The 24,572-nt window shown below is 56.4% G+C and overlaps 7 protein-coding genes across 7 annotated transcripts; 3 read left to right on the top strand and 4 right to left on the bottom strand.

The window, feature by feature from the left end:
- Window positions 1-303: 303 nt before the first annotated feature.
- F5144DRAFT_579153 (RmlC-like cupin domain-containing protein) lies at window positions 304-1,767 on the top strand. Its single transcript, XM_066789305.1, has one exon. The coding sequence runs from the start codon at window positions 533-535 to the stop codon at window positions 1,424-1,426; it is 894 nt and encodes a 297-aa protein (XP_066641870.1). The 5' UTR covers window positions 304-532; the 3' UTR covers window positions 1,427-1,767.
- A 744-nt stretch (window positions 1,768-2,511) lies between these two features.
- F5144DRAFT_604645 (glutamate decarboxylase) lies at window positions 2,512-4,279 on the top strand (the record flags this gene model as incomplete). The annotated part of the gene is made up of 4 exons (XM_066791358.1): window positions 2,512-2,529; window positions 2,591-3,423; window positions 3,476-3,516; window positions 3,579-4,279. The coding sequence occupies 4 exons, from the start codon at window positions 2,512-2,514 to the stop codon at window positions 4,277-4,279; spliced, it is 1,593 nt and encodes a 530-aa protein (XP_066641869.1).
- Window positions 4,280-4,500: 221 nt separating this feature from the next.
- On the bottom strand, window positions 4,501-6,874 carry F5144DRAFT_309896 (uncharacterized protein). The gene is made up of 7 exons (XM_066783962.1): window positions 6,711-6,874; window positions 6,415-6,650; window positions 5,983-6,348; window positions 5,671-5,928; window positions 5,455-5,617; window positions 5,069-5,403; window positions 4,501-4,945 (listed from the first exon to the last, which is right to left on the bottom strand). Exons 1-7 carry the CDS (start codon window positions 6,751-6,753, stop codon window positions 4,613-4,615), a joined length of 1,734 nt encoding a protein of 577 aa, XP_066641868.1. The 5' UTR covers window positions 6,754-6,874; the 3' UTR covers window positions 4,501-4,612.
- A 3,048-nt stretch (window positions 6,875-9,922) lies between these two features.
- F5144DRAFT_654924 (uncharacterized protein) lies at window positions 9,923-12,698 on the top strand (the record flags this gene model as incomplete). The annotated part of the gene is made up of 8 exons (XM_066793115.1): window positions 9,923-10,500; window positions 10,588-10,718; window positions 10,845-11,562; window positions 11,608-11,723; window positions 11,779-11,819; window positions 11,872-12,108; window positions 12,163-12,384; window positions 12,436-12,698. 8 exons carry the CDS (start codon window positions 9,923-9,925, stop codon window positions 12,586-12,588), a joined length of 2,196 nt encoding a protein of 731 aa, XP_066641867.1. The 3' UTR covers window positions 12,589-12,698.
- Window positions 12,699-13,225: 527 nt separating this feature from the next.
- F5144DRAFT_579148 (uncharacterized protein) lies at window positions 13,226-15,171 on the bottom strand. The gene is made up of 2 exons (XM_066789304.1): window positions 14,532-15,171; window positions 13,226-14,362 (listed from the first exon to the last, which is right to left on the bottom strand). The coding sequence occupies exons 1-2, from the start codon at window positions 14,998-15,000 to the stop codon at window positions 13,530-13,532; spliced, it is 1,302 nt and encodes a 433-aa protein (XP_066641866.1). The 5' UTR covers window positions 15,001-15,171; the 3' UTR covers window positions 13,226-13,529.
- Window positions 15,172-15,589: 418 nt separating this feature from the next.
- F5144DRAFT_309875 (uncharacterized protein) lies at window positions 15,590-19,459 on the bottom strand. Its single transcript, XM_066783960.1, has 2 exons — window positions 19,162-19,459; window positions 15,590-19,092 (listed from the first exon to the last, which is right to left on the bottom strand). The coding sequence occupies exons 1-2, from the start codon at window positions 19,374-19,376 to the stop codon at window positions 15,750-15,752; spliced, it is 3,558 nt and encodes a 1,185-aa protein (XP_066641865.1). The 5' UTR covers window positions 19,377-19,459; the 3' UTR covers window positions 15,590-15,749.
- A 981-nt stretch (window positions 19,460-20,440) lies between these two features.
- F5144DRAFT_622379 (quinon protein alcohol dehydrogenase-like superfamily) lies at window positions 20,441-24,078 on the bottom strand (the record flags this gene model as incomplete). The annotated part of the gene is made up of 3 exons (XM_066792102.1): window positions 23,147-24,078; window positions 22,741-23,041; window positions 20,441-22,313 (listed from the first exon to the last, which is right to left on the bottom strand). The coding sequence occupies exons 1-3, from the start codon at window positions 23,919-23,921 to the stop codon at window positions 20,441-20,443; spliced, it is 2,949 nt and encodes a 982-aa protein (XP_066641864.1). The 5' UTR covers window positions 23,922-24,078.
- Window positions 24,079-24,572: the final 494 nt, after the last annotated feature.

Genomic DNA, 24,572 nt, shown 5'->3' with positions numbered 1-24,572 from the left:
AGGCTGAGCTTTGAGTCGATGAAGGGGACGAAAATTATCGCGGGATAATCTTCGTATGTGATGCGAGGGTGCGTAGTTCTAGCTCTGGCTTTAAATGTTGATCAATTATTGTGATGCCGAACCACTGGCCAGGTGGTGGGTGATGGGAAAGATGGAAGTGAGTTCAAAGTGTGGGGGTCCCGCTGATTCATCCAGGGAAGCCAACCACTGCCAACCAAGCCTGAGGTAATCATCCGTCAGCGCCTGGCAGGCAAAGTCCCCCACTTTTACCATCAGTCACCATGAGTGCATCAAGAAAGGGAAATTCTAGACTGCCTTCATGATGATATATGTGGATAATCCGTTTGCAATGCTCACCAAATCGTTATGTTTCAAACTAGCACCTTCGCAGTACCCTTGTAGTATAAGAGGCAGGCCATTCTCATCTCCTTTTTGAGAAGTGAATTTCTTAAAACACTAAAAACCTGTAACACACTCGATCACCAAATAATCTTGTATTATAAGCTCAACACCACAAAAAAAGCATTCTCTCATGAACACCATCAAGACCGCCATGACCAACACACTCCGCCACGCCAAAATCACCCCCCATCTCTCCGCCGCGCGGGGGCATGCCACCCACGGCAACTGGCTAGATACCTATCACTCATTTAGCTTCGCCGGCTGGCACAACCCCGACTTCACACAGTTCGGAGCCCTGCGGGTGCTGAACGAGGACCGAGTCAAAGGCAACTCAGGCTTCCCCACCCATCCGCACAGCAACTACGAGATCTTCAGCTACGTGTTGTCGGGGGAACTCACCCACACAGACTCAACCCAACAAAAGAAAAAGGGCACCACGACCAGTGACGAAACCCCCGAATCCGACCTCTTCTGCCGCATCCGGCGCGGCGACATGCAGTTCACGACCGCCGGCACGGGGGTCACCCACGCCGAGTACAACTACGGGCGCGAGCCGGTGCACTTCCTGCAGATCTGGGCGACGCCGTGGAAGCGGGGGCTGGCGCCACGGTACGACCGGGGCCACTGGGCCGACGCCGACAAGCGCGCCGGGTTCGTCAGCCTGCTTAGCCCGCTGAAGGGCGGTGTTGATGCGACGCCTGCCCAGGAGAAGGCGGCCGAGCCGATGATTCCTGGGACGATGGCGATTCATGCGGATTTTGTGATGGCGGCGGGGATTGTGGCGCCGGGGGGGAGGTTTGAGTGGGTTGTTGGGGCGAAGGTGGGGGAGGCGGCGAAGAGGAAGGTCTATGTGCACTTGCCCATGACGAAGGGGGGGAAGGCGAAGATTAGGTTGGATGGCAGGGAGGATGTGCTTGGGGAGGGGGATGGCGCGTTTGTGGAGGGCGTCAATGCGGGGGATAAGCTTGTTGTGGAGAGTGTGGGCGACGCCGAGGCGGAAGTGGTTGTTTTGGATACTGCGTGATATTTAGCGAGTCGAAAAACATAGCATTTTATTCATGGGCTGCCCCTCTCTACCTACAAATTACTAGTACACATAAAGCAATGAGCAAGCGGTAGATTTCGATGGCCCCGACGTTTGCAGCCGTGGCGCGTCGAGATATCCACCGCAACCGACAAAGACCTTCCTCGCCTCGACCCGCATGGACCGATGGAAATGAAAGCAATGACGAACTCCTGCGAGAGGAAGGGTTCCAAAAATTCCCTGTCAGGTCGAAACCCAACAGGAGCGGTCAGGTATGTAGTTTTCAACTAGCAAAAACGTGATCTCGGACGAATCCTCACTGATACACGTAAAACCCCTGCACTTGGATGGGAAAGGAAAAGAGAAGAAGAGGAAGACCTGGGGGGTCCGCAGAAAATTTATACCCAGGCTTAGAGGGTCTGTGCACACCTGCAAAAGGCAGAGCCCCACCTCGCCACTCGTTGCGCGTCAGACCCTAACCCTTAGGTCAAACCAACAGCGGCAGGCGGGAGCCGTGGAAAGGAAGGAGCTCACGAGAGCTGTTGCCAGAGCCGGGTAGTCGGCTTGCATTGGAAATTGGAAATTGGAATTCCATCCCTTCGTCCTAATCGAGTATTTTAAGTAAGGTACGTAGAAAATACTGAACGCAGCGTTTTATTACCGGCCATCTCAAAGAACCATCACTCGCCGCCTCTCCCCAAATCAGTAAATTCGTGTAATCAGAACCTCGAAAGAGCTTCGACCAGGCTTGATGACATGTCGATGTTTGGTGATCACATACCGATCTACCGGTTTGCGTCACCCTCGCTTGCCTAACACGCTCTCCCAGTAGAATTTTGCTGCAGGCGGTACCTGGCGATCTCTCCCATCTCGATCGGTGACAACCCTTTCGTTTCCTTGTGGTGATGTCATCATTATGGCTTGTAGTGAACCACTTGGTCGCCGACCCCTACTTCTTCCACGAAACTCGGTGTTACCCGTTCACAGATTCCAGTCCCCCTACAGCATAGTAGATTCGGTATTCTAGATCCCAATCGGCCACCAAAGACTTCTATCGTGACTGACTGCCTCCTAAGTTACCCATCATGTCTCTCGCACGCCATGTAAGCCGCTACCCAGACACAACCCTACCCACCCGCTGTCACAGACCCTTACCAAACACAGGTCAACCCAGAAGACATAATCCAGCACCTCCAAGACCTCCGCATCCTAGCCGAGAGCGGCAGCTCGACCAGCCAACCTGCCCACCTCACCCCCTTCTCCACCCCCTACGCCAGCCAGCGCGACATCCCCAAGTACCAGATCCCGCGGGACGGCGCACCGGGAGACACCGTATACGAGATGCTCAAAGACGAGCTGGACCTAGACGGCCGCCCGAACCTAAACCTCGCCAGCTTCGTCGACACGTACCTCGAGGACAACGCGCAGCGGCTGATGGTGGAGAACATGGGCAAGAACCTGGCCGACAACGACGAGTACCCGGCCCTGCTGTCCATCTCGAACCGCTGCGTGTCTATCCTGGCGCATCTGTGGGGCGTGCAGAAGGGCGAGAAGGCTGTGGGCTCGCCGACGGTGGGCTCGTCCGAGGCGATTCATCTGGGCGGGCTGGCGATGAAGAGGAGGTGGCAGGAGAGGAGGAGGGAGAAGGGGCTGGATACGGAGAGGCCGAATATTATTATGGGGGCGAATGCCCAGGTGGCGTTGTTGAAGTTTGCGCGGTACTTTGAGGTTGAGGCGAGGGTGCTGCCCGTGTCGGAGAAGAGCAAGTACTGTTTGGATCCGGATCTGGTGAGGGAGAATGTGGATGAGAATACGATAGGAGTGTTTGTTATTTTGGGGAGCACGTATACGGGGCATTTCGAGCCCGTGGAGACGATAAGCAAGATACTGGATGAGTATCAGGAGAAGACGGGCGTGGATATCCCGATCCATGTGGATGCTGCGCGTGGCGGGTTCGTGGTGCCTTTTACGCACGCCGGGACGGGAGGGTGGAAGTGGTGGGTGCCTCTCTTCTATCCCCGAAACTGTGCGCTAATGTGTTGGTGATAGGAACTTTGAACTTCCTCGCGTTGTCTCGACCAATACCTCAGGTAACCACCAATACCCCCAACCCCGTTCAACCTCTACCAACACTAACAACAAACCCTCCCAGGCCACAAATACGGTCTCGTAGCCGCCGGCGTCGGCTGGATTATCTGGCGCGACCAATCCTTCCTCTCCAAAGACCTAATCTTCGAACTGCACTACCTCGGCGGCACCGAAGAGTCCTACACGCTCAACTTCTCCCGCCCCGGCGCCCACGTCGTCGTGCAATACTACAACCTCATCCACCTCGGCTTCTCCGGCTACCGCGAGGTCATGGAGAACTGCCTCGCCAACGCGCGCATCCTCTCGCAAAGCCTCGAAGCCACCGGCTGGTACACCTGCGTCAGCGACATCCACCGGCCCGCAACGCCCAGCCCCAACTCACAAGAGAACGCAACCTCCACCTCCGCCACCTACACGGCCGGCCTCCCCGTCGTGGCCTTCCACCTCACCGCCGCCTTCCGCGCCGCCTACCCGCACGTCCAGCAGGAGACGGTGTCGCTGCTGCTGCGCGCGCGGCAGTGGATCATCCCCAACTATGCGCTGCCGCCGCGCGCGGACGCGACCGAGATCCTGCGGGTCGTGATCCGGGTCAATATGAGCTTGGATTTGCTGGAGCGGTTGGTGGGGGATGTGGTGCAGGTGACGGAGCGGTTGATGGAGGGGGGGGAGGGGGGGTTGGCGTCGGTTTTGCATCGGAGGGGGAGGGAGGCGGAGGGGAGGGAGGGGGAGAGGAAGGGGGAGGGAATTCATCGGTCGGTTTGTTGAGGGGGGATGGAGAGGGGGGAGTATGTTGGGTTTGAGGGGATGGAGTTGTATGGGTAGTGGGGAGTATGAATTGGGTTTTGGGGCATGGGCTTGTCTGAGTGATGGATGAAAAAGTTCAAGGCTTCTAAAAGTTATACGGCAATCTTCACGGTTTAATTTACTTAGCTCAACAACTACTTTGATTATCGACCATTTGTGCGAACCTGTTCGAAGAAAGCAACGATCTAGATGGCTAACTGCAACGGTATATCCAAGAGCTCGGCCAAAACACCACCACACGCTCCCACACGCTCGACACACTCTATCCCACCCCCAACACCCAACCGAACAGCATCACAACTTCGCCCCCTTCGCCCTCCTCGCCTCCCTCTCCCGATCCCTCAACAACCTCCTCAAAATCTTGCCGCTCGGGCTCTTGGGGATGGCATCAATAAACTCGATGCCGCCCTTGAGCCACTTGTAGTGGGCCTTGTGGTCCTGCACGTGCTTGTTGATCTCGGCCGCCATCTCCTCGTCGCTGCGCGAGGACATGGACGCGGGCGTCACCACGAACGCCTTGGGCGCCTCGCCGTCCCGCGCGTCGGGGACCGAGATTACGGCGCAGTCGTCTACGGCGGGGTGGGCTAGAAGGTGCGCTTCGAGCTCGGCGGGGGCGACTTGGTGACCCTGCGTGGATGGGGGTGTTAGCTTGCCTAGGCGGTTGGATGGGGATGGGATGGTGGGGTGGGATGGGGTTGTGGGAGTCATGGTATCGGGTAGTAAGTATGCTGTGGTAGGCATGATACGCACCTTCACCTTGATCAGCTCTTTTAGCCGGTCCACAATGGTGATGTGCTCGTATCCGCTGTCGGCCTTGGTCACGATGACCTCGTCGCCCGTCTTCAGCCACCGGCCTTCCTCGTCCCAGATAAAGGCTTCGGCCGTCGCCTTCTCGTTGTTCAGGTAGCCCAGCGTGACGGACGGCGACTGCACGAGTAGCTCGCCGGGCTTGCCGTAGTCGTGGATCTCCTTGCCGTCGGGGTCGACCACCTTCGCCCGTGTCCCAGGCATCAGAGAACCGGAGGTCCCGGGGCAGATATCGTGCTCGCTCGTCGAGCACACCACTGTCGACGACTCGGTCATGCCTAGTAACGGTTAGATCGTGTCCACCGGATGGGCTACGCTCGGAAGCCTACCGTAACCCTGACCGACGCGCCACTTTGGATAGAGACGGATGAGTTCGTCGGAAGTCTCCTTTCCGAGCGGCGCTGCCCCTGTAAAGACCAATCTGACGCTGCTGAGGTCGTATTTTTTGAGCATGTCTTTGCTGCTCAGCATGCGCACGACGATCGGGGGAACCTGGACAGTTAGTTCATGGCGAACTACTAGTCAGAAGCGTATGGTAAACCTACGATGACCAGGTGGTTGATTTTGAACCGCTCGATGGCCTGGAGATAGTCGGTAAGCTCGAACTTTGGCAACACGATGACTTCGTCACCGCGCCACGTCGCTGCGTGAGCCACGACCACAAGGCCGTAGATATGGCTAAAAGGCAGCAGGCCGAGTTCCACCTGTGTCTCGATGCCCTCGCTCTTTCTCGAGACATTTTCGAAGATGCAGTACTGCATCGTGTTGGCGATGACATTCTGGTGTGAGATCATGACAGCTTTCTATTGTCTGTCAGTCAAGGCCGGACTGGGAACCATGGCGAACAGAAAACTCACAGGTAAACCGGAGGTGCCGCTGGAGTAGCAAAGAAATGCTGTCTGACGCGCGCCCTGCCCCTTGACCCACCTCAGTGGCTCGAGTTCCGGGACGGAGTGGCCCATCTCCACCAAGTCGTCGACCGTTTTGAAGGGGGGTTTCTGAGAGTGATGGGGGAGGTCCATGATGAAGATCTTGTCCTCTGGTATCCCCACTGCCTTGGCAGCCTTGAGCGCTGTCTCTAACACGGGCACGCAGGTGAACAGTGCCTTAGCACCGGAAGACCTGAGCTGGTGCTCTAGCTCCTCTGCCGAGTATGCGACATTGGCGGGTGTGGCTACACCGGACAAGCGGTGCACAGCATTCAGCACGGAAAGGTAGTCGATCTATGGAAGGGTGAGATTCAGGCCATTCGCTAACTTAGATGTCGCACAGAGTAAGGAGGCACTCACGGTATTGAAGGAGAACACTGCGACCATTTTGTCCCAGGGAGAGTCGGCATTGGGCTCCCAGCCCATGACCTTGGCCAATGACTTGGCAATGAGATCGGAGCGCTTGTGGGATTCGGTAACAGTGTAGGTCTTGCCGGTGAGGCCGCAGGTGAAGGGATTCCGACTCTTGGAGATAGGACAGCGGCCGTAGATCTCGTTCTTCATGAAATCCCCGATAGTGACCGAGTCGGGAGGGTCTGTCCAAGATTAATACAACTAGGCACCTATACAGATCTTATTACGGCCAATCCACTTACCAAATGGGAGCTTAGGGACCCATGGCGGAGGATAAAAAACCATCTTGCTGGTGTTACTGCCGTTGCCAATGTGCCCTGCTTTTGCTGTCTCGGTGGCTGGAATGGATCACTTCCAGTTCCCTCACGCGACCCGGGAGTCCGGCTTTCGGAGATCGGAAAATGAGGATAGAGAAGAGGATCGATCGAATTGGGACGGGTTTCGAGGGTATCCTGGATGGTGAGTATCTGTGATGCGATGGCCACAGGCTATCGACAGTATGGAAGTGTTGTGAATGTAAAGAAAGTGTCAGGACAGGAATGGAGGTGTGCGCAAGGTTGCAGAAGTGGTCTCGCTCTTCAACATTTGGTTATGCTGATCCCCAAACCCAACCCCGATCAATCCACCCCCTGTTTGCAGCGACCCCAGCGTTAGGAAAGCCCAATACATTTTAACAAACTCCGTCTCCACCATGCCACAGATGTGTGTTTGGAATTAAACAACAAATATGCAAATACGAATGTCGGAAGCTCGGAAAGAGAGCCGCTTTTTGCTTGATTCCATTCTTTGGTGTTTTTAATCTTGAAGAGCCATGCTAAAGTGGTTAACCGATGTTATCGTGTGTGCAGACCGGCATGGCTTCAATTAAATTGTCCATTTTCTCGTCCCCTACCCCGACCGCGAGCCGCTCCTTGTTTCCGTGCCTTGATTCCCCACTTCCCCAATGTCTCTTGCTGCTGCCAAGGCACACTAACTACCCCGCACTCCCCAATCCCTCGGCTTCACGCGTGAGACTGAGACAGCAGCGGAGAATCCGAATTTGGTGGAGACCGACTTTCCACATCACCACCTCCTCACTGCCGGTGTTCTCGGTAATGCACGAGTCAGAATCAATGTGCCCGCTTGAAGTATCCATTTGTAGAGAAAGAGAGAGAGGATTGGTTAAAACCAACGGAACCGACCGAGCATTGACCGTTACCCGGCCACTGATTAACCCCTGAGAACAGTAAACATGGTCAAGACATCAACCCGACTCCTGTTGTTGCCCCTATTATCGCTGTCAAAGCAACTTGCCGTAATTGACAAAGCTTGTCACGCAGGATCACGCAAGGTCTTTCTCAAGCAACAGGTATAATATGTCTACCTATACATTGATTGACGACGATGATGGTGTTCCAGTGTTCCAGTGTTCCATTGCTCCAATGTTCCAGTGTCTAACCGCAGGATGTTGCTACTCTAGCTCATCAAAGATGTAATCATGAATCAGTTTGTTGTCGTTTCCATGATGACTCCATAAATGAGGTCAATCACTGTTTGTCTGCTGAAGCTGCCTTTCTTGTCTCTCGTCTGGTGTCTATATATGGGCACCACATAATCTCCCTCACTTGCTCAGTCAACTTGCACTTTCCAAAGTTATCCATCCTCTATATACAGCTTACAACAAGTGAAAACTCTTCATAGTGGGCATTCTGAGTCGTCAGAGTCGTCTAACATGGCTGCCATAACCACACGTGACCTTCACCCACAAAAGGTCACTTCTGTATTGCCTCAAATCACCCACCACACCGCCTGCAGAGCTCCCTCTGGTGGACCGTGCGGTGTTTAATGGCCCTCATTACCATCGTACCTTCCTTGACACCCACCATAACCACCTATAATTGGGGTGGCGGGCCTGCAAATTCTTCTTCGTCTTGACTTTGCTGCCTCACCCGCGTTGGCTCCTTCCCAGCACCTTCATCCAAGGACTTTCTTACTTTTTTTTTCAATATCCGTCCCATTCAAGCCCTCGGTCCTTCCTCCCTCCAGATTCCCAGACCTCCAATATCGCCAGGAGCTCTGCAGGTGCGCAACCAGCCAGGCTGAAAAGGCCAAGGATCCAAGAGGTATAAATTCTCCCATTCCTCCACACTCTTCCCACTCTTCCCTTCTTCACATAACCATAACTCACAACCACAGCGTAAGTGTTCACTGCCCTCACCCTCCCTACCCATCCATACCCAAACACCAGTCTGCCCGTCTTGTGAGTAGCCTCACTGGATCAATATCCTAGCCCAATACTCCAAGTTGTTTTTGTGTTTCTGCGTTCCTGGCGCTCTCGGGCAACCGATTCTCCCCCCTGTTCTTCCTCAAACCCAGAGACTACAGATTCCTTCAAGACTTTGCCCCAATCAGTATCACAAATCCCCGGCGCATTACACTCCCTTTTTCACACCTCCCTCCCATTTCACCAAGAGGGAAGGCTCAACAGTTCAGACGGCCCATCAACAGGCAAGAATGAACTGAGTTGGGGAGGCCCAGGGCTTGGTACCTTCCCAAGGGAAGCGTTGAGCCTCTGTTGGCCTTTCCGCCTCAGGCGCCTCTTTTCCCATCCCCGAGGATAAATTCTTCCTCTCCCCTTCCCAATTTCTCCCTCGAACTCTTCCCTTTTCCCTCTCCAATCTACCACCAGCAACCACTGCTTGTAGGTTCCCTCTTCGCATTCTTCACGCCTGCAATGCAGGAAGCATCACAAACACTTCACCCATCCTCTCTGCTGTTACAACCCTCCCTCAGACCCGTTGCTCCCCTCTCCTCTCAAACCTGCTGCCCGTATCCTCTCCCAAGCCCGCTGCTGTCAACCTCTCCCAAACCCGCCGCTCCCATCTTCTCTCAAACCCGCCGCTCCCATCTTTCCCCGAACCCGTTGCCCCCATTTTCCCCGAACCCGCTGCCCCCATCCTCCCCTTCAGGCGAGTGTCTACACTTGTTGGGCGGCCGAGCAAAACCCGCTGAGATAAGTGTCTCCGCTGGTTGAGCGACCGAGCAAAACCCGTTCACGGTTGTGTTTTCATTCTCACAGAGCTCTAGCACCACCCAGAGACCACAATACAAGAACTTTAGCACAGATACTGACAAAGACATTCTAGCAAACTACCAAGAACCACCACCCAACCAGGTAAGATCATCATCCCAGAGAATTCAGCACTTGCTTTGGGTGTCCCAAGACCCTTGTGAATGACTTCAAAGTCTCACACATTGAGTTAGCCGGGCCTCTTTGCACCAGTCCCTGACATCATTTTGCCCCCTGGAGCATCACTCCTGCTTGCCGCTATTTATTTGCTTTACTCGCTCCTTTGCAAGACACCACCATTATCACAATGCTTCTCACACACCAAATTTGTTTTAAAAGTCCATCTGGCTGACAAATAAGCAGAAACTTATATATACCACCCGACCACCAACGAGAGCCACCAGCATGGGCTCCGTATTCGACCCCGCCGCCGCCCAGGAGTCGAGCGCCGCCGAGCCATCCACCATGGCTGCTCCGCGGACTTCGAGCCGTTCTGCCTCCCACCGAGCGAAGGCCGCCATGAAGCGGGCCATGCAGGACTTTGCTGGGAGCGACGACGAGGAGCCCGAGCCGACCAAGCGTGCTCGCCACAGCGCTGGGCCTACGGCCCAGGAAGAAGAGTCCGCCCAGTCCCCGCAGTCAGATGCCTCGCAATCTGCCCGCGACACCACCAACGCCGCGAACGACCACGGCAATTCCATGGAGACCATCATGGAGTCAATGGCCGAGGCCACCAACGAGCTGCGCCCTGCTCGAAAGACCAAGGTTGCCAAGGTTGCCAACGCAACCGCCGACGGCCCTCCTTCGTGGGGCAAGCCCTTGGTTTGGTCCAAAGCCCGCGGCAGCCTTTGCGAGGCGCTGCCCTACTTCCGGTCCTTCAAGTCGAGCCTCCATTCCTCAAATGTGGTTTGCCAGGGCTTTCTCATCGACCAGGAGGTCGACCAACTGGATGTGTTTGGCGCACAGGTCATCATCTCCTCTGTGTAAGTCAAGACTCATCTCTCCCCGGGCAATCAGGCTTCCCTCGCATGCCTTGAGATATCTAAGCCGTTGCTAATCAATAATCGTAGGGGCGGCGGTCGGGTCAAGAATCCCGAGACTGGCAACATGGTTCGTGTCAAGAATGCTTTGGACACAGCGAGCAATACCAAGGCTATCCGCAACGCGCACCGCAACAAGTCATTGGTTGCTGTGATTGCTGGTAAGTCGTATAATTCACGCTCTTGTTCGACCATAACATTGACCAACCACACAGGCGAGGGCCACCCCCTTTATCCGAGCTGCTGTCCCCACCCCTATGCTGTCCTGGGGTACTTCCACATCACAGACGTATGGAAGGAGAAGCAAGTTCCTGAGGGCGCGCATATGCCAGTCACAATCTGGCGCATGCGATTCGAGAAGGCCGATCTGACCGAGCCTTCCTGGTGGGCCCCCGAAGCCGAGTATGCCGTTGAATCCGATCCCTCTGCCCCTGTCGACATGAGCGTGAAGGCACGCGTCGTCACTTGCCGCCAGTGCAACACTCCGAGCAAGGAGATCTTTACTTCCGGCTGGTTCTGCCTTAATTCCGAGTGCGAGCACTACTTCTTGTATGCGACTGGCGGCTCGGTTGACATCCTGCGTCTTGCCTACAACGAAGCCTTCCTCAACGAGCGCACTCCTTTCGTTGGAGAAATTCCCTCGGTCATCCCAGCTAAAATCGACCCTGCCGGTCTTCACGGCACCGAGATAGCCCTTCGCCGCGGCTATGTGTGCCCGGACTGCGGCTGCTGCAACCGCCGGGTCTACTGGAATCATTGGGAATGTGAAAACCCCGAGTGTGAATACAGGCTCGACGCACTCATGCGACCCTACCCAGAGGGTCTTCTCGAGAAGGAGCACAGCACCTTCGACGGCAAGATGGTAAAGAGGCGGAACAGCAACGGTGTGAACAACAACACGTTTAACCGGGAGGATTTCCTACATGATGCAATCGCCACCGTCTACAACCGTGAATGCATCCCTCTTTCCCAAACTCTCACCCTGGGCGGTTACAATGTTCGCCAGTATTATCTGCCGAACAGTGAAGGCAAGATTCTCGGCTCGTTCAGCATCTTTTCGGCCAAGCCAGAGGTCCTCACCAAGCCCAATGGCCCGGATGACCTCTTCCGTACTCTCGAACTCACTGACATTGGTCTTCGTCGGAACCCAGCTGCTGTGGTTGGCCGTAAGTGATTTTGAGAAGCTATAGTGGAACGGATGTTAACAACATGTGTGTACAGACAAGCTCGAGGGATATACTCGCCACTTCCAGCAGAACTTTGTAAGTGCCCTTTCACACCAAGACAATCACCACCGGGTACTAACGGTAACAGGGGGCGAGGTACAAGTTCGGCGTGACTGTCCAGTCAAAGGGCTTTGATGAGGCACCCGACGTCATTCTCCGTGCTCTTCAGCGCCTGATCTGGGCAAAGCAGGTCTCTGTCAAGGCCTCCAACGCCTTCATACGTACCTTGGATGCGGAGTCTGTCAGCGAGCACGCCATTGTTCCCACTGACGGGGACTTCAATGAGCTTTTGGCACTCGGATACATGGAGGATGACAAGATCAACGTACGTGTCCCCCTTCTACCCTGTGTGCATAATAACCAACGTTCCCAACCGCAGTATCACGATGACGGTGAACACGAGCTTGGACCGGTAGTTGCTGCTCTTGCCCTAGGCTCACCTTCCCTAATGCGTTTCCGGCCCAAGCGCAATTCGGGGTTCAATAACCTCCCCACTCGTCAGGATCGTGGAAAGCCGTGCTTCAAGGAGGTTCTCGAGGTCACCATGAAGCACGGTGATATCATGGTCATGGTTGGGACAGAGATCCAGAAGGTCTATGAGGTTAGTAATCGGCGCCACCTACCAGAGTGCGTACATGACTGACGACCCTAGCACACCGTCGATCCCAATGGAGAGCGTCGCTTCTCTCTCACAGCTCGATATATGGACCCGGAGCGCATGGCCACACAGGAAGACCGTGACGACGCCGCTGTGAAGGGCGCTATTCCCGAGCACGCCAGAGCCTTTGTCTACGACGGCTTTTAAGAGCGTTCTCACTACACACCAGTGGTTCCAAAGACCACAACACCAGCGGTTCCAAAGACCACCATACCAATGGTTCCAAAGACCATAGCACCAGCGGCTCGAAATACCACAGCACCAGCGGTTCAAAAGACCACAATACCAGTGGTTTCAAAGACCACGACACTAGTGGTTTCAAAGACGATACATGCCATGCAGCATTCTTTTTTGGGGCGGCACTTTCAGCTGCACATGCGCCTCAACACGATGAGGATTACACTGACTTTTGCAATTTCAGCGTTCATTTGATGAGTTTATCTCATGCGGATGATCTTTGCACTCTTGGAGCTCAAGCTCCTGATCTCTTTGCGTTTTCTTTTCTTTTCGAGGTGGAATCTGGTTCGGCCACTAGTCTACACAGGGCTCACAGGACCATTTGCTGGGTTTGCAGGATTCAGACTTCTCAACACAATATTCACGGGATACACCGGGTATAAGGGATATCTTTGGAGGCTGGGAAGGCCTCAGGGTTATATTTCATGGGTTTCCAACACTGGCTGGTCGGGAGATTCTTTCAGGGTGCCCAACTCGGAGGTTGCACTCTCCTTCTTCGGCTTGCCTTTTCATTATTTCCTTCGTTTCATCAGACATAGGCGCATTCCCCTAGAGATAGCTCATAACTGGCAGCCTTACATGTCCATTATGCTCGTGCCTTGCGTGATTAAAACCAAGTGATTGGGGGCCGAGTAGCAGTTTGGGCTTGGGTGAGTAACTTGATGGGTGGCACATGGGGGAGATCAACCAAGCTGAGGAGACGATGGCCAAACCATTTACACTGATCTGTCAGAGAAGACATCTAGTTCTTAACAAAATACGCAGACATGCTACCTGGGCGCACCCAAAGCGCAGTTACAGGAATATGGTACAGTCCCCCCATCTAACCCAACACCCACCCCCAACTCAACTCAACCGCTCTTCGACCCGGTCCCATTCCCAGTCCCTGAAACCAGCAGCACCGCACTCCCCAGCTGGCGCCTCAGATCCTCCTTCTCAACATCATGCGTATCCTCCACCTCCCCCCACTTCTTAGTCTGCCACTCCACCTCGAGACTGACCGCCCGCGCCGCCTCCTCCACCCCAAACCTCTCCCGGCCCCCCTCTTCGTCTTCCCCTCCCTGAACAGAGACGGGAATAGCCGCCTGCGCCCCCTCCTCGCTCCACTCCGCCACCAGCCGCGCCGCCGCCAGCAGGCTCTTGCCCGCCAGCGTCGCCCGCTCCAGCGCCGCCAGCTCGAAGGCGGAGAGCGAGAGGATCCAACCTTGCACGACTTCGCGCGTGCCGGGGGCTTGCGGGCGCGGGAGGAGGGAGCCGTCGGTGAGGACGGGGTGGATTTGTTGGCCCGGCCAGAGGTGGGTCATGAGGAAGGTGGTGGTGGAGAGGTAGGCGGTTTGTTGGGCTGTGTGGAGGGTGGTGGTGGAGGGGTCGTCTTGGTCTTGGTCTTGGTCTGAGGGTGGGGGGTGGAAGCAGAGGAGGGAGTCGGTGTCGAGGTAGCGGAGGAGGGAGGTGGTGATTTCGTGGCGGAGGGCGGGGGTTGGGGAGGCGGCGATGTCGAGGGCGCGGCAGGTTAGGGAGGTCAGGGGGATCAGGTGCTGTTTGGTTGCTTGTTGTGCGGAGGTCAGGTTGTCCCATTCCAGGGCGATGGCGTGCGCGAGGTGGGGTTTGGTCGTGGGGAGCCGGATGATGGTCTTGGTGGTGGGGTGTCGAAGGGGGCGGGCGTCGAGGTGGATTTCGAGAGCGCCTTTTGGAGGGGGGAGAGGGTTAGTGGGTGTGTCTCTGAGACTGGGGACTGGGGGGGTTAAGGGTAGTAGAGGAGAGAGAGAGAGTAGAGTAAGTGGCGGGGGAGAGGGAGAGAGGAAGAGAGACGGGGGGAGAGAGGGATGGGAAAAGGGAGGGGAAGGGGGACATACCGTCAACCTTCTTCACATGTACATCCTTCCAGAACCGCCGCTTCAGCACCCCCGCCGGCTTAACCCCATACTCCTGCTGTTTCTGCTGCTGTGCCTGCTGCTCCTTGCGCATCGCCTTGATATCCCCGGCCTCCCGCAGCATCTCGGCCTGGCGTTTCCGGCGAGCGAGCCGCTCGTTCCGCACCTCGGCGGCAAACTCGGCGCTCGGCTGGGGCGGCTCGGGGGGCGGGCCGGTGCCATATACCGGGACGACCTTGGCTGACTGGGCGGGGTTGGCATGTATCGACCGGGTAGTAACCTTAGTAGTAGCGGCAACTCGGGTGGTACCCCGCGCTGCCGACGTGATGGGTCGCAGCGGGAGGAGGCATAATCGTGTTGCGGGTGCCATTTTGAAGCCTTTGATCTGTAGTGGTGGTATAGGGGGTGAGAGTTTGGGTGTCGGGTATGTATACCGTGGAATTGGGCACATGTGCCAAAGGGGTCGCTGAGTGTTGATCACCACTGTCTCGATACTTTCAGCTCGAGAAACATTTTCTAACTTGGCAACAGACTCGGCTCGGCTCTTGCCGTGAGCAGGGGTTTTGTTGGGGACTTCGCTAGCAAGGGGAGCTTCACTGGAAGTTCTCCGATTGGAGGGCGGTGAAGGATGACGTCACCTGTTGCTATTTGAACTGGTCTGGGCCCCTGAGGTGAACGGGGGAGGGACCCCTGAGTGTGTTGTTGTGTTGGAGCCAGAGCTGGACTGTGTATTGCTTCACGAGAGATCACAGTCAAAGACCGCGCCAATGGCTCTATTATCCGCTTTGACTACCGTGCCCGCCAAAGTTCTATCAAGGTTCTTTATAAAGTATACAACCAAGGATGCTCGGTCCTGTGAAGGTCTAGATTCCTCTCATTAAACACCCATGTTTCCTAGTGAACCATTTGATAGAGAAACAGAAAACAATCAAGAACTTCCAGAGTAAAACAAAGGACAGCAGTAAACTGGGCGTAAAGCCAAACCCAAACCAGAGTCTCCAAATGTATCACTGTATCCCCAAACCACCAAATGCAATACACATGCTATGAATATCCCCTTCGCCTTGCCAAAAACATACACCAACCCCCTCTAAGCCCACCGTCCCCCAGCCTGGCATGCCAGAGCAAACCACAGCCGAGAACACCACTCTGAACTGCAGCCAAGTAAACACCAACACACCACAACCACCAGGGCAGAACCTAGTAAGGCGGCCTCGCGACCCCCCCAAACCCACCCAGCCCCTGGTCCTCACCCACATGCGCATCAATCCCCTTCAACAACGCATTCAGATCCATCGCAGGCGCCTTCTCATCCTCCCCTCCCATCGCCGCCCACGAGCTCGACAGCACACGGTGCTCACCACCACCACCACCGCCCCTACTCTTAACACTCCTCTTCGAAGTCGATGGCCGCCGCAGCGCAGCCGCCGCCGCTGCTGCCGCGCGCTCCTGGTGCTGCTGCTGCTGTGCCTTGCTTGGCGGTGATGATGACGATGACGACGGCAGGCGCCCTCCCCTAGGGCTGCCGCTGGGGCTGCCGCCTTCGGGCATCAGGCCCGTGGGGATGGGCGGGACGGGGGGAACGGCGTCGGCGTCGTCGTCGTCGCCGTCGTCGGCGCTGACGTACTCGCTGTTGTTGGTGCTGTCGTCTGGGGTGGGGTGGGAGTTGAGCGGGCCGCCGCTGCCGCCAGCTGAGGCTGAGAGGGAGCCCTTGCGGTCGCGCGAGACGGGGCGTTGTTGGGGGGGAGATTGGTGGTGGTGGTGGTCGGGTATGGAGCCGGGGAGGGTGGCTGGGTTGAAGGAGAGTTCGCTGGGGGTCATGTCGTAGCTGACGAGGCTGTCGCTGCTGGAGTCGTCGTGTTGGAAGGTGGGCGGGCCGTGCATGGTTGGCGGGGGCTGCAGGTGGCCTGACAGGACGAGCTTGAGCTGCTCGACTGAGGTGACTTGTTCCTTGGCGTCGCCGTTGCTGGCGGGTGTGGGCGAGTGTCCGCGGAGGCTTGATTTGCGCATCGCGTCTCCCATTGGCGAAGTCGACGGGCGGAGGTTGGTGCCACTGCCGTGCGGCGAGGACCTTTCCGCTCTGGGGTTGTGCCCGTTCGCTGCCAATCCGCCGTTTGCGTTCAAGCGGTTGGTCCCCGTGGTCCCCGACCGAGACCCACTGAGGGATGCGGTTTTGCTGGCGGTTTGCGCAGCTGCGAGGACGGCTTCGCGGGTCCACTCGCTGAGCATCTGCTCGCGGATATGATCGGGGACCTCGTGCTCCGTTTCAATGCTCGGGATGGCGCTAGTCGTTGCGCCTAGCATAGGGTGCGAGAAGCTGCGGCCGGGACTAGCGGCCGGGCTTTGCGGCGGCGAGGTGGTCTGCTCTTGATATGCCGTGCATACGCACTCCACCAGTGCCAGTCGCTCGTCGAAGGGGAGCAGGGCCTCCGACTCGATCTCGTCGGATGGGAGCTTCGGCTGACGTTGGACCGTCCCCGGCGTCCCAATCAGGTCGAGGAGGGGAACCGGGAGGTTGACGCCATCGACCCAAAAGTTCTTGCTGCGGCGCCGAACGATCTCGTTGTGGATCGCCCGCCCTATCACCGTCCCCTCAAAGTCAAACTTCTCAGTGAGCATCCAGAAATAGCCATGCACCAAACTGCCCAGCCGGACTTTGTGGATCGGCGTCTCGGCATCCTGGATATCCTCCTGCAGCCTGAAGATCATGGGCAGGCCGTAGCGGACGGCGTTCACGCCGAGCTTGTCCACAAGCTTCGCTAGCAAAACGTGGAGGAGCAGAATATCGGTCTCGTAGTCGATATAATCGATGGCGTTGTCGTAGATAGCCAGGTGGAGGAGCTGCAAGAAATGCGACCGGGGCACCTTGACGGGCTTTTCGCGGGCCGAAGCACTGGATACGGCCCGCTTCGCAAGCGCGGCACCTTGCAGCTCCCGGGTCTTGAGCATGGGCCGAGCCGTCTCGTCCCTGGCTTTCCAATCGGCGCTCGTCGTCTCGCGGTCCAACCATGTCATCACGGCGTCCGCATAGGCCTTCCGGACAAGGCCGTCTTGGTCCTTCAGCAGCCACTGGGTGCCATCCCAAATCTGGATCGGGACGTGGCTTCTTGACAGGCCAAGATTACCGCTCATCTTGGTCCGCGGGTTGGCCACGAGGAGGACCGACTTGATGGCTCGCAGGGCGGCGATCTTCGCCACCGTGAGGGCGAACAAAGAATCGGCGTGATGGTCGTCAGCAAGGGCGTTTACGGACGATTTGGGGGTGTCGGACTTGTCCCCGTGGGGCGAGCCCGATATACTGTTAGACCTCGTAGGCCTCAGCCTTTGCAAGATGGTGGCAATCATGTCGGAAATCTGGTCCGCATAGTAGACATGGGTGGCCAGGTCTCCGATGCATTCCTGGAGCCGCAACAGGACGTTTTTGCGTTCAGCCACGGCCTGCTCCGCCTTGTCCGCGAACTGAAGACCGGTTTGTGCGCGGGGATCAGGCTCTCCTGGGAGATGCGGCTCGCTCCGCATGCTGTTCGGGTCCCCCGGCATCTGCACCACCTTCCGAATGTGGGCAATGAGCTGGAGCAGAACATCCATCACGCTCAGGCCGATCAGGTTGATATCAGATCGTAGGAGCGCGCCGATCATGGCTGCTAGTACGACGTGTTGCTGCAGAGCCTCGTCGGTCAGGGGTTGCTGGGCGAGCGAATCCATCGCTGTGACGAGGATGGTGAAACGGTCGGCAACGGGGGCCCACCGAGCGGCTAGGAGAAACATCTTGACAGCCCAGCCACTATCGCGCCCGTCGGAATCCGTCCTGACAACCTCCTCCTGCTGGCTCACGCGCTCCTGGATAAACTTGAGGAGCGCCACCGTGGCGGCATGAACTTGTGATCGGTTTGTAGCCACAAAGATTTGTCTCAGGCATTCCATCGCCAACACCCCGGTGTCCTCCTCGGCCAGCTTGTCCATGTCCACGGCAGTGTCGGCGAGCGCGATGGGGTTCGTGTTGGACTCGCTCTCGGCTGTCTGCACCGTCGCGACGCTGGTCCGCCTCCGCAATAGCGCCCCGCCAAGCTTCTCTCCCATCTCGGCCCGTTGGTGCAAAACGTCGAGAAAATCCTCGTTGTCGGTCCATAGGTTTTCGAGGATCATGGGAACGGCCAAATCGTACTGCTGAGTCGTGACGGAAGAGAGGGTATCAGACGAGGCAACGCTCTTGATGGCCTTCAGGCCCGTGTTCCTCCAGCGAAGGGCAATAGGCTTGCTAGGCTCGAGTTTCCCGGCGAAGGCGCGCGTAGAGGCGAGAGAAGCGTACTGCTGGACGACGTCGAGGTACTGGCGCAAGTAGGCCTGGTCGGCCAGGAGGGAGGTCGGGTCATGGTGGGTACAGAAGGCTTCAAATGTCGGAATGGACGACTCCACCATGGTGATGTCGCGGGACTTGAGGATCTGTTCGAGTATCTGGAGAACGCATGATGCGAATAGGGGGAGGTCCTTGGGCGTCTTTTCGATCAGGGCCGTCAGGATCTGTAGCGTGACCTGGACATTTCTATCGAGCGGCAAAGTTAGCCTGGGGATGTTCTAAGCGTGACCGTCCCAAGTCCAATGCATTGCCTACCCTATCCTCTGGCGCCAGACATCGCTGGCCGTCTTCTTCTCGAGGAAGCTGCCAACTTTCTGGATCTTGGACCGTCGTGACTGGGCGTAAAACAACAGGTAGCTGAGTTCGCTAGAGTTCGGCTTGACGTCGACGGCGCCCTTGGCGGTCCTCGGATAGCATTTCAGAACGAGTACCTGATGCTTCGGTCGGCATTTTTGCTGAATGGCGTTCATGATGGTGGAGGTATGTAGGTAGGGGTAGCGTAAAGGTAGTGTTGGGTCGTGTGCCGGGGTTTCGTTAAGGAAATACACACTTCGGGAGCCACGGGATTACAAGACTGCAAATGCGACAAGAGGTAGTTATCCCCAGTGTACTGCGTCCCAGCGTGAAGAGATGGTTGTCATGGGCGCCCCTTTGTGAAAGACGTGGTTTGGTGCCAACAAAAAATGTCATCAGAGAAATTGCGGCGTAATACGAATACCTGGCATTGGCCTTTGGCCTGGGCTGACAGGGGGAGGGGGGAGGTGCGTAATTAATGGCTTGTGGCAGGCTTGGCATGTGGCCTCAGAAGATCCAAGGTCACCACGCCAAGAGCGATAAATACCAGGAACAGACAATACACAATGGACGCTTCGGGATGTTATTCACGCCTTCGAACCTCCGAACACTCTCACATTCTGTACTTGTACCTCTTCGTACACCACCCACCACCACGCAAAAAGAAACGAAAAAGCAAAAAGAGAAATGAAAATGAATTGCGGCCCCCAATATCCAGCTTGGACTTGTTGTTTTTGGTTCATACTCGAGGTCAAGTGCTGACTTCCGGATGGTCATGGTGATGATGAGGTGTCGATTTTAAGTGGCTGCACACCAATAAAACGCGGCTCAGGGGCGTGGGGGGGTGGGCGAAGCCGTTGCTCAAGTTGCGCGGCCGCAGATGTGGCGGCGTGTGGGAAACTGCGACGAGCTGTTTGCGGCGTCGTCCTCAGCTTGAGGGAAGTTGGTGTGGGAGAGAGAGCCCAACTGGCCGGCCTTGTTTTCGTTTTCATTCCAGCCAACAGGTTAGGTTTGAAAGGCGTTCATCCCTCGGACCCATCAGTAGCCGGCGCAGGTTGGAAGTAGACCACAAAGGAGCAGCGAATGAGCAGTCAGCCACACTTGACCCTACCGACTGCGACTTCCTCCCACATTCCATACCTACACAAAACACAGACCACAGACCACAGAACAATTACACAAAACATTTATACAGAACAGAACCCTTCCGGTCCCAGCCCCTCCACCACGACAGCAGTTTCTAGCCGCTGAGACCTGGCAGCAACCCGGTCGGAAAACGGAGCACAACCACTCGACCCGATCGACAACCCAGAACAATAGCCGACGGCGTCAACGCTTCAGGTGTTGGAAGGATTACTGCCGTACTATCCGGGCGGTAGGCCAGCGGTAACCACAGTACTTTCTCCGAGTCCCACGTAACCCAACCACTCTCAACATCGACCCCGTAGCCCTGGTAGCGAAGCCGAGGAAGCTCGCGTCGCCCATTCCCGTCTTCAGCCGGCGCTTCGTCGAGGAGGACAAGACCTACGTCGGTCAAAAGCCAGGATCTGGCCGCGTCGAAGGCTGCCAGGTTGGTGCAATATCTGCCTACATCAAGCGTCTGGAGGCAGCATCCCCTCTCTGGGTCCCAGATCTTGATTTTGTCGGCGTACAGGGCGGCGAGTTGGCGGCCATTGGACGAGAAAACAAGCGCCTTGGCTGTGGCATCGTCCACCATTGTCTGCGTATGCAACCGGTGAAACATCTTCCAGACCCTGATAACATGTCCAAGCGAGGTCGCGATCCGGCCATCTGGGGCAAACGCGACGGACCCAGAACCAAATTTGCCAAGCGTTGGCTGCTCAAAGACCCGGGTGTATTTTTTGTGCGCGAGGCTCCAGATTTTGAGCTTTCCAGTCGATGTCAACAGGGCGACATCAGCACCATTGGGTGAGAAGGAGGCTACGAAGCCATAATCTGGAATGGTCTGGAGTCGAGTTCCTGTTTCTGTGTCCCAGATGGCAGCGTCTTGGCAGCTAGAGATAGATACAAGCCGGGCGCCATCTGGAGGGAGCGCTACATCGAGGATGCCGCTGTGGGCTTCTTGGATATGGCGCGGACGACGGCTTCTAGTGAGGTCCCAGATCCTAATCATGCCTGGCGAGACTGACACGGCCGTATTGCCGTCGACCGAGACCCTGATTAGGCTGATCTTATCGGCGTGGTCTCCAGCCACATTGAGCACCTTGCTGTCGGTGGATGTAGCCGCGTAGAGCCTAAGCCCTGATGTGCCGATCGATGCAATCTGGTTACCGTTGGGTGATAGGACGAGCGACCGGACGTGCTGGTTGTCGTCGTGGATCGTCCGGATGTGTGTCCATGTGCTATCCATGGCCGTGATCTCGCCGTCATGTGCTACCGCCAAACGACTACCATCAACCGAGATAGCCACAGCTCTGGAGGACAATGTCGACTTGAGGACGAGTTCTCCCGTCTCAGCGTTCCACATTGCCAATGACTCGTTGCTCGCCGATATGAGCCTGTCACCGGCGGCGTCTGGCGAGAATGCGACAAGGGTGGCATCTGCAATGTCGATGCACCGAAGAAGACTACCCGTTTGCGCATCCCATACCCGTAGCTCCTTTCTATGCGCTGAAGCAAGCCGAGTGCCGTTAGCCGAATATGCAACTGAAGAGGGACAGCTAGTCCACCTATGACGGAACCAGAGCGTGCAGTTTCCTCTAGCCCAGTCCCAGATAAAGATGCAGTCTCGGTCTGCGGAGGCCATCCAGACACCATCAGGCGAAAAGGCGGTAGCGTCAGTAGTCAAGCCGTTGATTATATAATGATTCCAGGCGCCCTTGGCCAGGTCCCAAAACCCGACCTCTCCCGGGCCAGTGGTGGTACCTAGCAGGAGGTGGTGGTTAGGGGGAAAGGCCACCCAGCTACTCGCATTTTCGAGGGTCCAGACATTGTTCCCGGTTAGCATATCCCAAACCCTGACTTTCTGCACCGTTTTCCCATTGCAATCCCCCTTGAGCGCCGCGGCCAGCCAGGCGCCATCAGCGGAGAAGGCGACCAGCCCAACAACCTCAAGGTCGGCGCCGCTTAGGGCCAGCGTTTGGGTCCATGGACTCCAGTGTTCCTCTCGCATCTCGGCATCTAGAGCTACCCAATTCGGCTTCTCGGTACGGAAGAGTTCTCCCGAGATGCTGCGGGATGGGGCGAAGACTACCGCCGAGGCGTACGCCTGGAGGGCCGCGCCATGATCGACCGCCCGTGGGAGTTGATAAAGCCTTGTATATCGACCACTAGCTCAGATAACCGGCCTTCGACCTTCTTTTTCTAGACAAATATTGATTCGTTAGTGGTAGTTGCTGGAGGGCGTTGAGCCGTGTGAGAGAGGTCAAAGGGAGAAACAATGGGGGGGAAGGGGGGAAATAAGGATCTTAAAAAGAAATACACAATGTTACCAGAATATAGTCGATAAGCTTAGCCCAGGACAACAGCGCGGTTCGCATCGCCCCTAAGAGGCTGAGAGCTTCCATCCAGTAAAGATACTTCATCTCAAGGAATGCGGAGAGGGCACCGCCATCCCTGATATCGCGGCCACAGTAGTTGCTCGCGACAAGGTGCTCAATCCAGTACTCGCAGGCGTAGCCGACCATGCCCAGAGGGTTAGGCTCGGGTACCTCAATGTCGACAGCAAGCAACCCGAAATCGTAGAGACTATACATATCGCGATGTAGCGACTCTTCCATCAGTGCCAAGGACCGCATAAAAACGCGGCGATGCTCGCTCTCCAAGCCGTTGGGGAACAGCCCCCGGTCGTTAGAGAGAAACTCCTTGACAGATTGGTTGACTGAAAACGTAGTAAGGCCCTTGATACCGAAGGAGTTGCACTCACGTATGATCTTCTCGGTGGTGTTGTTGGAGGCAAGTCCAGCCAGAGTGTAGAGTTCTTCACGGCTTAGGGGCCGATGGGCGATGGCAACTGTGGCCAGGACGCGACAGCAAAGGTGGCGAGTCTCCTGGTCCAGGTGCTGGATGCGGTCCGAGGCTTGTCTGTACAAGCTCCTTAGCAGCCTAAAGGTCGGCACCGCTTTAAGCTCTGCGAGGGCAAGTGTCACGTCCCGGAAAGTCGCTCTAGCCTTCTCTCGCAAGCTTCTACAGATCTGTTCACGGAGGTCGTCATCCTTGGTACCGTGCGCCAGCTTAGAGGCGTGCCAATCGATATACTTGTTAATGGCCTGGGTTAACTCGCCGGTACAGTCGTCCAGGTCTTGATGTAGCCTGGCCTCTCCGACCTCGAGATGCTTCGCCACATCTGCCCGACGGCTACTAGTCACCAGCCACTTGACGCCAGGGAGCCCTGACGCTTCAGAGATAAAGGACACCAACCTCTCGAGATCCTCGCCACATTCGTCCAGCGCGTCAATGACAAAGTAAGTCACGTCTTCGGTGTGTTCTCGCCGCAGCTCCGGCAAGACGCTCAGAAAAATACCGCGCAGGGCATACCAAGCACCTAGGCCCTCGAACAGTTTGGGCCCGGCCTTTTTATACTCCTGTAGCACCTTGCTGATAAGCGTTTTCTGCTGGCTGACGAGTAGGTAGATAATGCTGCGCAGGACGGCGGCAGCACTCTCGGCGTTCTTGTTGCCGGCCTCGCAAAAGAAGAAGGACAGACGGTCTTCTTGGCGCAAACTGCGGCGCAATTCGTCCACGATACCGCAGAGCAACATGGTTTTACCCGTCCCCGGACTACCCTTGATCCAGAGCAGCCGGGCGCTGGGGTCATCGTGCCATCGGCGGAAGACAGGGTGCGTCAGGATCCATGCGTACGAGTCCCGCAGCAGGCCGCCCCGGGCCTCTTCGATGCGCTGCTTGTCGAGCCAGGGGTCGGTGATGTAGAGATCCCGGATGCAGAGCGCCTCTTCGCTTTCGGTATTATCTGCCATGATACGACCGAACATGTCAGTACCAGACCACAACCGACGGTACGGGCGAGAAACGTCTCGATGCAGTGAAGGCGGTAGTCGTAGGCTCGGCTCACCGTTAAAATACTGGGTTATGGGCGCATTGATTTGCGTGCTGTTACCTGACGCTATATTCCCAGTCGCGGTCGAGGTGGTTCCAACCCGCCAATATAGCGCCGCATCCTTTACCGGTATTGTAGCGTCTGCTGATGGTTATGGTGATGTGCGGCGGGAGTGATAAGGGAAGTGAATCAAGTGGTGATTGAAGGAAAGCTGCAGATAACAGCAGATTGGGCGAAACGGGAGTAATTCGGCGAAGGGGCTCGGCGAGATCTTGGTAGTTATTACATGTAATGATGTAAATACATGCAGGTAAACTGCTTTTTTCCAGCATATTGGGGGCTTGGATCTCTGATG

Source organism: Chaetomium tenue (genome assembly GCF_020726465.1).
Source record: "Chaetomium tenue strain MPI-SDFR-AT-0079 chromosome Unknown F5144scaffold_5, whole genome shotgun sequence".
In the NCBI taxonomy this organism is placed as follows: domain Eukaryota; kingdom Fungi; phylum Ascomycota; class Sordariomycetes; order Sordariales; family Chaetomiaceae; genus Chaetomium; species Chaetomium tenue.
This window is presented reverse-complemented; position numbering and strand designations above follow the sequence as displayed.

Excerpts from the sequence above, each read along its gene's own strand:
- F5144DRAFT_579148 (XM_066789304.1), bottom strand. The coding sequence starts at position 15,000 with ATGTGCCCAATTCCACGGTATACATACCCGACACCCAAACTCTCACCC. Across the intron at positions 14,363-14,531 it reads ACATGTGAAGAAGGTTGACG|GCGCTCTCGAAATCCACCTC; the intron begins GTATGTCCCCCT and ends CCCCTCCAAAAG.
- F5144DRAFT_309875 (XM_066783960.1), bottom strand. The coding sequence starts at position 19,376 with ATGAACGCCATTCAGCAAAAATGCCGACCGAAGCATCAGGTACTCGTT. Across the intron at positions 19,093-19,161 it reads GTCTGGCGCCAGAGGATAGG|AAATGTCCAGGTCACGCTAC; the intron begins GTAGGCAATGCA and ends GCCGCTCGATAG.
- F5144DRAFT_579153 (XM_066789305.1), top strand. The coding sequence starts at position 533 with ATGAACACCATCAAGACCGCCATGACCAACACACTCCGCCACGCCAAA.
- F5144DRAFT_309896 (XM_066783962.1), bottom strand. The coding sequence starts at position 6,753 with ATGGTTTTTTATCCTCCGCCATGGGTCCCTAAGCTCCCATTTG. Across the intron at positions 6,651-6,710 it reads GGTCCCTAAGCTCCCATTTG|ACCCTCCCGACTCGGTCACT; the intron begins GTAAGTGGATTG and ends AATCTTGGACAG. Across the intron at positions 4,946-5,068 it reads AAGAGCTGATCAAGGTGAAG|GGTCACCAAGTCGCCCCCGC; the intron begins GTGCGTATCATG and ends CCATCCACGCAG.